Here is a 14,148-nt window from a genome sequence, read left to right on the forward strand (position 1 = left end):
ACATAGTAACTACACGGAGCAACGTAGTTACAACATAGTAACAACGTAGTAACAACAAAGTAAAAACATAGTAGTAACGTAGTAACAACATAGTAACGTAGTAACAACATAGTAACGTAAGTAACAACAATAAGATAGTAACAACATAGAACAACAACTACAAATGTATACAATAAAGTAAAAACATATAGTAACGTAGTAACAATATAGTAGCAACATAGTAAACACAAAGTAAACGTAGTAACAACATAGTAACATAGTAACAACATAGTAAATATACATAGTAACAACATAGTAACAACAAGTACTAACAAAATAGTACAACAAAGTAACAACAAAGTAACGTAGTAAACAACATAGAACACTAGTAACAACATAGTAACAACAAAGTAACAACAAAAGTAACGTAGTACAACATATAACAACAAAGTAACGTAGTAACAACATAGTAACAACATAGTAACAACAAAGTAACAACATAGTAAATAGTAAACATAGTAACAACATAGTAAACATAGTAACAACTAGTAACAACAAAGTAACGTAGTAACAACATAGTAACAACACAAGTAACAACAAAGTAACTAGTAACAACATAGTAACAACAAAGTAACAACAAAAAAGTAACGTAGTAACAACATAGTAACAACAAAGTAACGTAGTAACAACATAGTAACACATAGTAAAACAGTAACAACATAGTAACATAGTAACAACAAAGAACAACAATAACGTAGTAACAACAAAGTAACAACAAAGTAACGTAGCACAACATACAGTAACAACAAGTAACAACATAGTAACATAGTAACATAGAAAACAACATAGTAACAACATAGTAACACAAGTAACAACAAATAACGTAGTAACAACATAGTAACAACAAGTAACAACAAGTAACGTAGTACAACATAGTAACAACATAGTACAACAAGTAACACATAGTAACATAGTAACAACATAGTAACACATAGTACATAGTAACAACAAGTAACACAAAGTAACGTAGTAACACATAGTAACAACAAAGTAATAGTAAAACTAGTAACAACATAGTAACAACATAGTAACATAGTACATAGAACAACATGAACAACATAGTAACAACAAGTAACAACAAAGTAACGTAGTAACAACATAGTAACAACAAAGTAACAACAAAGTAACGTAGTATAACAACATAGTAACAACATAAGTAACAAACAAAGAACAACATAGTAACATAGTAAACATAGTAACAACATAGTAACATAGTAACAACATAGTAACAACAAGTAACATAGTAACAACAAAGTAACAACAAAGTAAACGTTACAACATAGTAACACATAGTAACATAGTAACACATAGTAACAACATAGTAACATAGTAACAACATGAGTACAAACAAAGTAACGTAGTAACAAACATAGTACAACAAAGTAACGTTAACAACATAGTAACATAGTAACAACATAGTAACAACATAGTAACATAGTAACAACATAGTAACAACAAAGTAACGTAGTAACAACATAGTAACATAGTAACAACATAGTAACAACATAGTAACGTAGTAACAACATAGTAACAACAAAGTAACGTAGTAACAACATAGTAACATAGTAACAACATAGTAACAACATAGTAACAAAAAAGCAACGTAGTAACAAAGTAAAAACATAGTAACAAACTAGCAATGTAGTAACAACAAACTAACAACGTAGTAAAACAAACTAACACCGTAGTAACACCGTAGTAGCAACAAACTAACGTAGTAATAACATAGTAACAACGTAGTAGTAACAACATAGTAACAAAAAACTAACACCGTAGTAACAACGTAGTAGCAACAAACTAACGTAGTAATAACATAGTAACAACGTAGTAACAACAAGTCAGACATGGGTTGTCTACAGCAGTGATAGTCAATAATGCTCTTGAGGAGGTGCAGTAGCGCAGGTCTAAACTCCAGCTCAGCAGTGAAKCATCTGATTCAGSTCATCAAGYTGTTGAAGAGCAGTTGGTTWGTTGAATCAGGTGTGATGACGGCACTAAGCTGGAACAAAAACCTGCAGTAGTGGAAGGTTAGTGGCAGGTAGCCTAGCGGTTAGAGCGTTGGGGGCCAGCCACCGAAAGGTCGCTAGTTCGAAAACAGTCGCTGTTAATGGCTGACCCTGGCRGTGACCCTGGCCGTGACCCCACTCTCAGAGTGAATCTCAGGGGGAGTTGGGATATGCAACAACAACAGCAGAAAAATATAGGAGAAATATAACCAGCCACCAAGGTTAGTTGTGCCCGGCAGGTAGCCTAGTGGTTAGATCAATGGACTTGTAACCGAAAGGTTGCAAGGTCGAATCCCTAAACTGACAAGGTAATAATCTGTCTTTCCGCCCTTGAACAAGGCAGTTAACCCACTGTTCCTAGGCCGTCATTGTAAATAAGAATTTATTCTTAACCGACTTGCCTAGTTAAGTAATATAGAACCACTGCGATCACATTGCCAACTTATACAATACTGATTCCTTGAGTACTTTTCAGTGCAGGACTAGAAGATCAACCACATCTTTGAGGAATGTGACAGTAATTGAAAACAATAGATGAGTTTCCCATGCTCCATGCGAGGCACATTTTCCCCATTCCTGTCCTTTTCCCCAGGCATGCTCTTTCGCTTCGGCCTTTTTAAAGAACAAACAATCTGTGTTTGAGAGAAAGAGAAACACAAGTGTGCTCACACACAGATACTGTACACACACACACAGGCACGCATACACACACACACACATATACATGCACGCATACACACACAGATACTGTACACACACACACAGGCACGCATACACACACACACAGGCACGCATACACACACAGATACTGTACACACACACATACATGCATACATACACACACAGATACTGTACACACACACATACACAAACATACATACATACACACACACACACACATACACACACGCACACATACATACACATACACACAGGCACGCAAACACGCGCGCACATACATACACATACACACACACACACACACACACACTAAAAGCCTATCCTTCATCAGGGGAGTCCATCAACCAGAAAAATGACAGTGTGGAGAATTATTTACTTTTTGCTTTTACAGTAGTGTGTTTTTACAGTGGTAGTGTGTTTTTACAGTTGTGTGTGATATATCCTCAGGGTTAAATACATACTCCCTCCCGTCCTGTCGCTGTCCCGCCACTTAGGGAGTTTGTTTTTCTAGTTTATAGGGAGTGTACAATATGTGTGTGTTCGTGTGTGTGTTTGTGTGTGTGTTCATGTGAGTGTGTGTGTGTGTTTGTGTTTGTGTGTGTGTTCATGTGTGTGTGTGTGTGTATGAGTTTGTATTTGTGTGTGTGTGTGTGTTGTTGTTTTGTCTGGGACGTATGGTATGGAGTATTGTTTTTTCTGAATAAAGTCAGGAAACCTTTCCCGAAGGTGACACTATTAAAGACATGAATAAATGAGATACAATGGTAGGAATGTGCTAAACTCTCCCTCTCTGTTCTGTTTGTCCCTCCTCTTACCCCATACCAACAGCATGCGCCTGCCACCCTGCAGGGTCTAGACCCARGATCTCAGGTGGCCAGGACCTCTGTAACCCTAGCAACGGGGCATGCACCTGCAGATCGGGCGTGGGCGGTCCTCTCTGTGACAGATGCATTGTAGGGTTCTGGGGCTTCCATGGTTACGGGTGCAGACCYTGTGACTGTACAGGGGGGGACTGTGACCCCTACACTGGGGACTGCTTGTCTGGGTAAGTGTCTATGGATTCATATAGTAAATGTTTGCATTTAGTCTTCCAAATAGCACCCTATATTCTCTATTGGCCCTGTATAGTGAACAGGGAGCCATTTGAGACACAGCCTATGCATATTCACTAGTGCTTTTAGTATTCTGTAACTCACCTGAAAGTCTCTCATTGACATCAATGAATAATTAATCAGACGCTTATCCCGAACCTGAATCAGACCCTTAATGAAGTAGTCTCCTCTACCTACACGGCTCTCTCTGTGGTGTAGTCTCCTCTCTCTGTGGAGTAGTCTCCTCTTTCTGTGGTGTAGTCTCCTCTCTCTGTGGTGTAGTCTCCTCTACCTAGACGGCTCTCTTCTGCTGGCAGTAGTCCCTCAACCTAGACGCTCTTTCTGTGGTGGTAGTCTCACTCTTTCTGTGTGTAGTCTCCTCTACCAACGGCCTCTCTGTAGTGTGAGTCTCCCTCTACACTAGACGGGCTTCTCTCTGTTTGTGCTAGCTCTCTCTGTTGTGTCTCTCTGTGTTAGTCCTCTCCTCGGACCTCTCTCTGTGGGTAGTCTCCTCTCTCTGTGCGTGTATCTCCTCTCTCTGTGGTGTAGTCTCTCTCTCGGGGTGTAGTCTCCTCTCTCTGTGGTTGTAGTCTCCTCTCTCTTTGTAGTCCTCTCTCTGTTCTCTTTGGTGTAGTCTCCTCTCTCTTGTGTGTAGTCTCTCTCTGTGGTGTAGTCTCCTCTCTCTTTGTGAGTCTCCTCTCTCTGTGGTGTAGTCTCCTCTCTCTGTGGTGTAGTCTCCTCTCTCTTTGGTGTAGTCTCCTCTCTCTTTGGGTAGTTCTCCTCCTCTGGTGGTCTCTCTCTGTGGTTGTTAGTCTCTCTCTCTGTGGTGTAGTCTCCTCTCTCTGTGGTGTAGTCTCCTCTCTCTGTTGGTGTAGTCTCCTCTCTGTGGTGTTCTCCTCTCTGTGGTGTAGTCTCCTCTTTCTGTTGTGTCTCCTCTCTGTGTGTAGTCCCTCTACCTCTCTCTGTGGTGTAGTCTCCTCTACCTAGACGGCTCTCTCTGTGGTGTAGTCTCCTCTCTCTGTAGTGTAGTCTCCTCTCTGTGGGTGTAGTCTCCTCTCTCTGTGTGTTAGTCTCCTCTCTCTGTGGTGTAGTCTCCTCGCCTCTTCTGTAGTCCCTCTCTCTTTGTGTATCTCCTCTCTCTGGGTGTAGTCTCCTCTCTCTCTGTGGTGTAGTCTCTCTCTCTGTGGTGTAGTCTTCCTCTCTTTGGTGTAGTCTCCTCTTCTTTGGGTAGTCTCTCTCTCTGTGGTGTAGTCTCCTCTCTCTGTGGTGTAGTCTCCTCTCTCTTGTGGTTGTAGTCTCCTCTCTCTGTGGTGTAGTCTCCTCTCTTGTGGTAGTCTCCTCTCTGTGGTGTATCTCCTCTTCTGTGGTGTAGTCTCCTCTCTCTGTGGTGTAGTCTCCTCTCTCTGTGGTGTAGTCTCCTCTACCTAGACGCTCTCGCTGTGTGTGTAGTCTCCTCTCTCTGTGGTGTAGTCTCCTCTCTCTGTGGGTAGCTCCTCTACCTAGAGCTCTCTCTTGTGTCTCTACCTCTCTCTGTGTGTAGTCTCCTCTCTGTGGTGTAGTCTCCTCTCTCGGGTGTAGTCTCCTCTCTCTGTGGTTTAGTCTCCTCTACCTAGACGGCTCTCGTATTGCTGATGTAGTCTCCTCTCTCTGTGAGTAGTCTCCTCTCTGTGAGTAGTCTCCTCTCTCTGTGGGTAGGTTCTCCTCTCTCTCTTGGGTAGTCTCCTCTCTCTGTGGTGTAGTCTCCTCTCTCTTTGGTGTAGTCTCCTCTCTCTGTGGTGTAGTCTCCTCTCTCTGTGTGTAGTCTCCTCTCTCTGTGGTGTATCTCTCTCTCTGTGTGTTAGTCTCCTCTCTCTGGTGTAGTCTCCTCTCTCTGTGGTGTAGCTCCTCTTCTCTGTGGTGTAGTCTCCTCTCTCTGTGGTGTAGTCTCCTCTCTCTGTGGTGTAGTCTCCTCTCTCTGGTGTAGTCTCCTCTCTCTGTGGTGTAGTTCTCCTCTCTCTGTGGTGTAGTCTCCTCTCTCTGTGGTGTATAGTCTCTCTCTCTGTGGTGTAGTCTCCTCTCTCTGTGTGGTAGTCTACCTCTCTCGTGATCTCCTCTCGACGGCTCTCTCTGTGGTAGTCTCCTGCTCTCTGTGGTGTAGTCTCCTTCTCTCTGTGGTGTAGTCTCCTCTCTCTGTGTGTAGTCTCCCTCTGTGGTTATCTCCTCTACCCAGACGGCTCTCTCTTGTGGTGTAGTCTCCTCTATCTGTGGTGTAGCCCGCTCTATCTGTGGGTGGCTCCTCTCTCTCTGTAGTCCTCTCTTGGTGTAGTCTCCTCTCTCTGTGGTGTAGTCTCTCCTCTCTCTGTGGTGTAGTCTCCTCTCTCTGTGGTGTAGTCTCTCTTCTGTGGTGTAGTCTCCTCTTCTGTGGTAGAAATTGAACCGGGATGACGTTATTAATGGAGTATCTTTATCTTAATGCAAGGTAAGTATGTAGAGGTTATTCATTGATTGTGATGGCTAGCAGTCTGACGTTGACCAGAGTTTTCTCTGTGATGATGTGATAATGATGTTGTGTTACAGCTCAGATCTGGACGGTTACATACAGGAGGTGACAGCCACCATACACCAGAGACCTAGCAGATAGTGAGCTAGCAACACTGTTTAGGGTGGAGGAGCTGTTCTCTGCACTGCACCACTCTGGTGATGTCATGGTATACACACAAAGCATGGGTACGCATGTAGGCACGAACACACACCATCGTATACACTACACACCCACACATCTATACAACACACACACATCTTACACAACACACACACACAATCTATACACACACACACACATCATATTACACACACACATCTATACACACACACACACATCTATACACACACACACATCTATACACACACACGGATATATAATATATAAGCGTAATGTACATGTTATTTTTTCCCTGTCGTTCCAGAGAAATGTCAGTGTAAGGTGATGACTATAGGCAGCCCCAAACTCTTCTGTGCCAACGAGTATGACTACGGTAGGTGGGACATACAGTAATATTAAGAAAGATACACGTGGTAAAAGTTCCTGGGAAAACAATAATATTAATCTTTGCATTATCCATGCATGTTAAAAAGCCAAATGTCTTAATTTGTCTCCTGTGGATCCACCTGGTGTTGTACTCTTCTTTGTCTGAGAACTTTACAAGATATGAAAAGACTTAAACAATAGGAGAACATAAAGCAGAGTTGGTTGTAGATGAAAAGGATATGTTTGAGGTTAACCACTCCTATGTTAGCCAACTCCTATGGGCCTGCAATGCATAACAACGACCATAGAAGTTGGCTATAAAGCACAAACAAATCTGGGACCAGACTGTAGTGAARGATGCCAGCAGAATTGAAAAGGGAATCCCCCCCCACCTGTTTGCACTGGCAATTAAACCGCTTGCAGAAAGAATTAGACAGGACTCAAACGTAACAGGTATCAGTATTGGTAAACATGAATATCAATTTTACTTATTTGCCGATGATCTACTGGCAAGAAGGCGGTGACAGACATGGCAGCTCTGCTTCTAACTCTTAAGCAACTTTGTATTTRMTMMMMMGGGCTGTTATTTCTTACATTATTAGCCCAGAATGTTTTTTTGTGTTATTACATACAGCCGGAAATAACATTTGGATATCAGAGCGGCGGCATTACGACCAGGAACACGACTTTCCCGAATTGGATCCTTTGTTCGTACCCCCCAGGGCAATTGAACTTATCCCAGAGGCTGCTCCAAGACGCCGCCGGTGGAGAAGAGGTATTCTGAGTGGACTTCTAGTCCGACTCAGGAGGCGGGCACACCATCCACGGCTTCCTAGTATATTACTTGCTGATGTTCTGTCTCTGGACAATAAAGTGGACAAGCTCAGGGCGAGGATCTCCTTCCAGAGAGACATCAGGGACTGTAACATACTCTGTTTCATGGAATAATGGCTCTCTCTGGAAATACTGTCCCCGTCCATACAGCCAGCTGGGTTCTCAGTGCATCGCACAGACAGGAATAAAGAACTCTCCGGGAAGAGGAAGGGCGGTGGTGTATGTTTCATGATTAACCACTCAGGGTGTGATTGTGATAACGTACAGAAACTCAAGTCCTTTTGTTCACCCGACCTAGAATACCTAGCAATCAAATGCTGACCGTATTACTTCCAAGAGAATTATCTTCGGTTAMAGTCACAGCCGTGTACACTACTGTTCAAAAGTTTGGGGTCACTTAGAAATGTCCTTGTTTTCCATGAAAACATACTTGAAATTAGTTGCAAAATGGATAGGAAATATAGTCAAGATGTTGACAAGGTTATAATAATGATWTTTAACTCAAATAATWATTGTGTCCTTCAAACTTTGCTTTCGTCAAAGAATCCTCCGTTTGCAGCAATTACAYCCTTGCAGACCTTTGGCATTCTAGTATTCTAGTAATCTGAATAGATTTCACCCCATGCTTCCTGAAGCACCTCCCACAAGTTGGATTGGCTTGATGGGCACTTCTACCATACGGTCAAGCTGCTCCCACAACAGCTCAATAGGGTTGAGATCCAGTGACTGTGGTGGCCACTACATTATAGACAGAATACCAGCTGACTGCTTCTTCCCTAAATAGTTATTGTATAGTTTTGAGCTGTGCTTTGGGTCATTGTCCTGTTGCAGGTGGAAATTGGCTCCAATTAAACGCCGTCCACAGGGTATGGCATGGCGTTGCAAAATGGAGTGATAGCCTTCCTTCTTCAAGATCCCTTTTACCATGTACAAATCTCCCACTTTACCACCACTAAAGCCCCCCCCAGAACATCACATTATCTCCAACATGCCCGACAGATGGTTCACTCCTTTATCATCTTTTCATGTTTTCTGTGTCTCACGAATGTTCTTCTTTGATCCGAACACCTCAAACTTAGATTCGTCTGTCCATAACACTTTTTCCAATCTTCCTCTGTCCAGTGTCTGTGTTCTTTTGCCCATCTTAATCTTTTATTTTTATTGGCCAGACTGAGATATGGCTTTTTCTTTGCAACTCTGCCTAGAAGGCCAGCATCCCGGAGTCGCCTCTTCACTGTTGACGTTGAGACTGGTGTTTTGAGGGTACTATTTAATGAAGCTGCCAGTTGAGGACTTGTGAGGCATCTGTTTCTCATACTAGACACTCTAATGTACTTGTCCTCTTGCTCAGATGTGCACCGGGATCTCCTCTTTCTATTCTGGTTAGAGCCAGTTTGTGTGGTTTCTTAACATGTTGACGAGACCGGACACGTCGCGTGCGCGAGCGTTGCAAAATACATTTAGAAATCCATGTTATTCAATTATTGCACCCACACTGCTTGCGCGCGCCAACGAGCGTCTGCGTTGCTAAAATATCATTCCTATTTCTGACGCAGACCCCGCTGCAAGTCCTGCCTCTCCCATCTCCTCATTGGTTTATAGAAGCAGGTACCCACGTGCCATCTCCTCATTGGTTATACCCACGTGGGTGATTGAAAGACGAACTGTTTTGCAGGTTGTGTGGTAATACTATGAAAGTGTGGATGCCAATCACCATATAAGTTCAAAGATGAAAAAGCCTGGAAGGAGGAGAGATGACTAGAAACGATTCGGTTGACCGTTTTGTGTGGATTAATTGTCGGAGTAGAGGACCTTGTGCATTTCAGGTAAAATAACAACTCAATGTTTATATCCCAGGACATATTAGCTAGCAACAGCAAGCTAACTAGCTAAATTGCCATACATGTTTAATGCTTTTCGACCTGTCCACAAATTAATGTCATTGGTTCAGAGTTTGTTTTGATATTTTAACCTGCGTGTCGTGATCGTGTTTGGTGTAGGGGGACAAAATAAATTGATGCACTATAGCGCACGATGGCGCACGTGCGCAGCTGGTTTGGGTTCCTTGTAAGGGAGTAGTTTCTTGGCAATTTCTCACATGGAATAGTCTTCACTTCTCAGAACAAGAATAGACTGAATAGACTTAATCAGAACAACAGTTTTCAGCTGTGCTAACATAATTGCAAAATGGTTTTCTAATGATCAATTAGCCTTTTAAAATTATAAACTTGGATTAGCTAACACAACGTGCCATTGGAACACAGGAGTGATAGTTGCTGATAATGGGCCTCTGTACGCATATGTAGATACTCCATAAAAAATCTGTCGTTTTCAGCTACAATAGTCATTTCCAACATTAACAATGTCTAAACTGTATTTCTGATCCAATTGATGTTATTTTAAAATAGATTTTCTTTCAGAAACAAGGAAATTTGTAAGTGACCCCAAAACTTTTGAACGCTAGTGTATATTCCCCCTCAAGCCTGTACCACGACGACCCTCAAGGAACTACACTGGACTTTGTGCAAACTGGACACCGCATATCCTMAGGCCACATTTATTGTAGCTAGAGAATTTAACAAAGCAAATTTGAGGAAAAGGCTGCTGAAGTTCTATCAACACATTGACTGTAGTACCAACGCTGCTAAAATGGTCGACCGTTGCTACTCCCCCTTCCGGGATGCCTACAAGGCCCTCCCCCGACCTTCGGCAAATCAGATCACAGCTCCATTTTGCTCCTCCCTTCCTATAGGCAAAACTCATACAGGAAGTACCCGTGCTAAGGTCTATTCAATGCTGTTCTGACCAATCGGAATGCATGCTTCAAGATTGTTTTGATCACTCGGACTGGGATATGTTCCGCGTAGCCTCTGAGAATAACATTGACGTATACATGGACACGATGACTGAGTTCATCAGGAAATGTATAGGGGATGTTCCCACTGTGACTATTAAAACCTACGCAAACCAGAAACCGTGGATAGATGGCAGCATTCGTGCAAAACTAAAAGCGAGAACCACCTCATTTAACCATGGCAAGGTGACTAGGAACATGGTTGAATACAAACAGTGTAGATATTCCATCCGTAAGGCAATCAAACAGGCAAAACATCAGTACAGAGAAAAAGTGGAGTTGCAATTCAACGGCTCAGACACAAGACATATGTGGCAGGGTCTACAGACAATCACGGATTACAAAAAGGAAAACCAGCCACATGGAGGACACCGAAGTCTTGCTCCTGGACAATTTGAACACCTTCTTCGCCCYTTTTAAGAATAACACAGTGCCTCCGACGCGGCCCAATCCGATATTGTCCACCCACGGAGACAGTGTGGTGAAAAAGGCGCAACAGCCACGGCCTGTTCACCCCGCAACAGCTTTTATAGATGCACAATTGAYGGCATCTTGTCGGGCTGTATCACCGCCTAGTATAGCAACTGCACCGCCCGCAACCGCAAAGCTCTCCAGAAAGTGGTGTGGTCTGCCTAATGCATCACCGGGGGCACACTGCCTGCCCACCAGGACACCTACAGCACCCGATGTCACAGGAAGGCCAAAAAGATCATCAAGGACATCAACCACCCGAGCTACTGCCTGTTCACCCTGCTATCATCCAGAAGGCGAGGTCAGTACAGGTGCATTAAAGCTGCGACCGAGAGACTGAAAAACAGCTTCTATCTCAATGCTATCAGACTGTTAAATAGCCATCACTAGCCAGCTACCACCCTGTTACTCAACCCTGCACCTTAGAGGCTGCTGCCCTATATACATAGACAGAATCACTGGTCATGTGTAACACTAGTCACTTTAATAATGTTTACATAATGCTTTACTCATTTCATATGTACAGTATGTACTGTATTCTATTCTACTGTATTTTAGTCAATGCCACTCCAACGTTGCTCAATCTAATATTTATATATTTCTTAATTCCATTCTTTTACTTTTAGATGTGTGTGTATTGTTGTGAATTGTTAGATTCTACTGCACTGTTGGAGCTAGGAACGCAAACATTTCGCTACACCCGCAATAACATCTGCTAAATATGTGTATGCGACCAATAAAATGTGATTTGATTTGATATACAGTACCTGACCAATATCGATAACTCAATGACCACTTTGCTAAAAATATTTTCTGAATASTCAAAAATCTTAGGAMATATAATTAACGTGGAAACCCCCCTGAAATAATGTCAATTTGAATAAGAAAAAAAACAAATCACCATTTACAGCAATCCTTTAAAGTGGACCATAAAAAATATGAAATATTTAGGATGCTTAATAAGTGACAACAAACAACAAATATATAAAGATAACTTTATTTCATTACTCAACAATATGAAAGCAGATCTAATTAAATTGAATAGTCTTACAGGTAGAATAAAAATGTTTGGAATGGCATGGCTGCTAAAGGTTTTTAATATTTATTCTAGGTAATACCAATTACCCCACCGGAGACATTCTTTAAAAAAGTATACTCGGTCATAACAGATTTTATTTGGCCAAATAAAATGTATATAATAAAAAGGAACGTTTTACATCTTCCGAAGTCTATGGTTGGTTTAAACCTTCCAGACTTGGAATTGTATCAACTCGCCACTCAAGGCTTTTACTTGAGGCAAATAGTTTAATGCTCTAAAGAGGAACAATGGGTACATATTTAAAGATGTGCATGCTCATCCCCAGAGTCTTTTTGTGTCTGTTTTGAAAGAACAAAGCTAAAAACATGAACAACTTCATCGTTAAGAACGCTATAACAATATGGAAGAAAATTAAACGTATTCTACAACAACCAATATCACTTCATAAAGCACAACCTCATGAAACAATCCTTTGATAGCTTTTCAGAATTCACTGATAAAATGGTCCACATGGAKAACTAAAGGCATAGAAACCYTAAWTMACTTGGTAACAGGAAATACATTTATTTKCWTMACAGAATTAAAAAGTAATTTTGGAATGACCAATGTAGAAAAAGTATTTTGGACATCAGAGAAACCTTAAGGGCATCTTATTTGAGTCAGAAAAGGATATCCATGTGATAGGTAAGATATACAATACCCTGCAGAGAGTCTATCCAACTGATAGGTAAGATATACAATACCCTGCAGAGAGTCTATCCAACTGATAGGTAAATATACAATTACCCTCATAGAGTCTATCCAACTGATAGGTAAGATATACAATACCCTGCAGAGAGTCTATCAACTGATAGGTAAGATATACAATACCCTGCAGAGAGTCTATCCACTGATAGGTAAGATATACAATACCTGCAGAGAGTCTATCCAACTGATAGGTAAGATATACAATACCCTGCAGAGAGTCTATCCAACTGATAGGTAGATATACAATACCCTGCAGAGAGTCTATCCAACTGATAGGTAAGATATACAATACCCTGCAGAGAGTCTATCCAACTGATAGGTAAGATATACAATACCCTGAAGAGAGTCTATCCAACTGATAGGTAAGATATACAATACCCTGCAGAGAGTCTATCAACTGATAGGTAGAATATACCAATACCTGCAGAGAGTCTATCCAACTGTGATAGGTAAGATATACAATACCCCTGCAGAGAGGCTATCCAACGATAGTGTAAGATATACAAACACCCTGGCAGAGAGTCTATCCAACTGATAGGTAAGATATACAATACCCTGCAGAGAGTCTATCCAACTGACAATCTCTTAGAAAAAAATATAAACAATTGGAACCAAGACTTAAAAAGAACTGATGTTGGCRCAAGATGGAAGGAAAGTTGYAGCATAACTAACAAAATTACAGTTAACTAAAATGTACACTTCATCCAGTATAAACTAATGTATAGAATATATATTATACAAGAGACAAAATTCACTAATTCTACAGCACAATGGCAGAGTGATGTGTAAAACTAACAATGACTCAATAATTCATGACTTCTGGGAGTGATATAAAGTCCAAAAGTGATGGGTGGAGCTAGAAAGTCGGCTGTCAGAAGTATTACTTTAATCCGTCTGTCTGCATATTTCAAGACATGGCATATGAGGGTGCAGTGAGATACCCAATTGGTTGGACGATTCTCTTGTCAATCATCTGTAATAAAAACGTATATACTAAAAACTTGGAAATCAATCAATCCTCCATCGTTAACACAATGGAAAAATCTAAAGATGTATACAAAATGTTGCAGTTTGAGTGCATGTGGCGGGAAATGATGTGGACGCTGGAGATAACAGTGTGGGTCTGGACAGGGTTGATGTAGTTGATGTTTGTATGACGTTGTCGTTTGTATGTGTATGTTTTGCATTGTTCATCAAATATAAAATAAAATCTTACAAAAAAATTGATAATAATACAGAATTGAAGAGGAAATGCTAACAGGAAATGCTAACAGGAAATGCTAACTCACTGCATGTTTCAGTAGTAGATGGTGCCAGCAGAATTGAGAAGGGGTTGACGCCAACAGTATTGAGATTGATTGATCAGATGGTGTGTGTGT

At 41.4% G+C, this 14,148-nt stretch overlaps 1 protein-coding gene across 1 annotated transcript in view; it reads left to right on the forward strand.

Moving 5' to 3' along the window:
* The window catches only part of LOC111961059 (netrin-4-like), a 56,572-nt gene that overhangs the window by 23,296 nt on the left and 19,128 nt on the right, over window positions 1–14,148 (forward strand). The window contains 4 exon segments of the mRNA XM_070443246.1: window positions 3,555–3,771; window positions 5,472–5,504; window positions 6,438–6,493; window positions 6,763–6,831. Of these exon segments, the coding sequence (XP_070299347.1) occupies window positions 3,555–3,771; window positions 5,472–5,504; window positions 6,438–6,493; window positions 6,763–6,831 (375 nt within the window).

This window comes from Salvelinus sp. IW2-2015, linkage group LG4q.1:29 (genome assembly GCF_002910315.2).
Source record: "Salvelinus sp. IW2-2015 linkage group LG4q.1:29, ASM291031v2, whole genome shotgun sequence".
Taxonomy (NCBI): Eukaryota; Metazoa; Chordata; class Actinopteri; order Salmoniformes; family Salmonidae; genus Salvelinus; species Salvelinus sp. IW2-2015.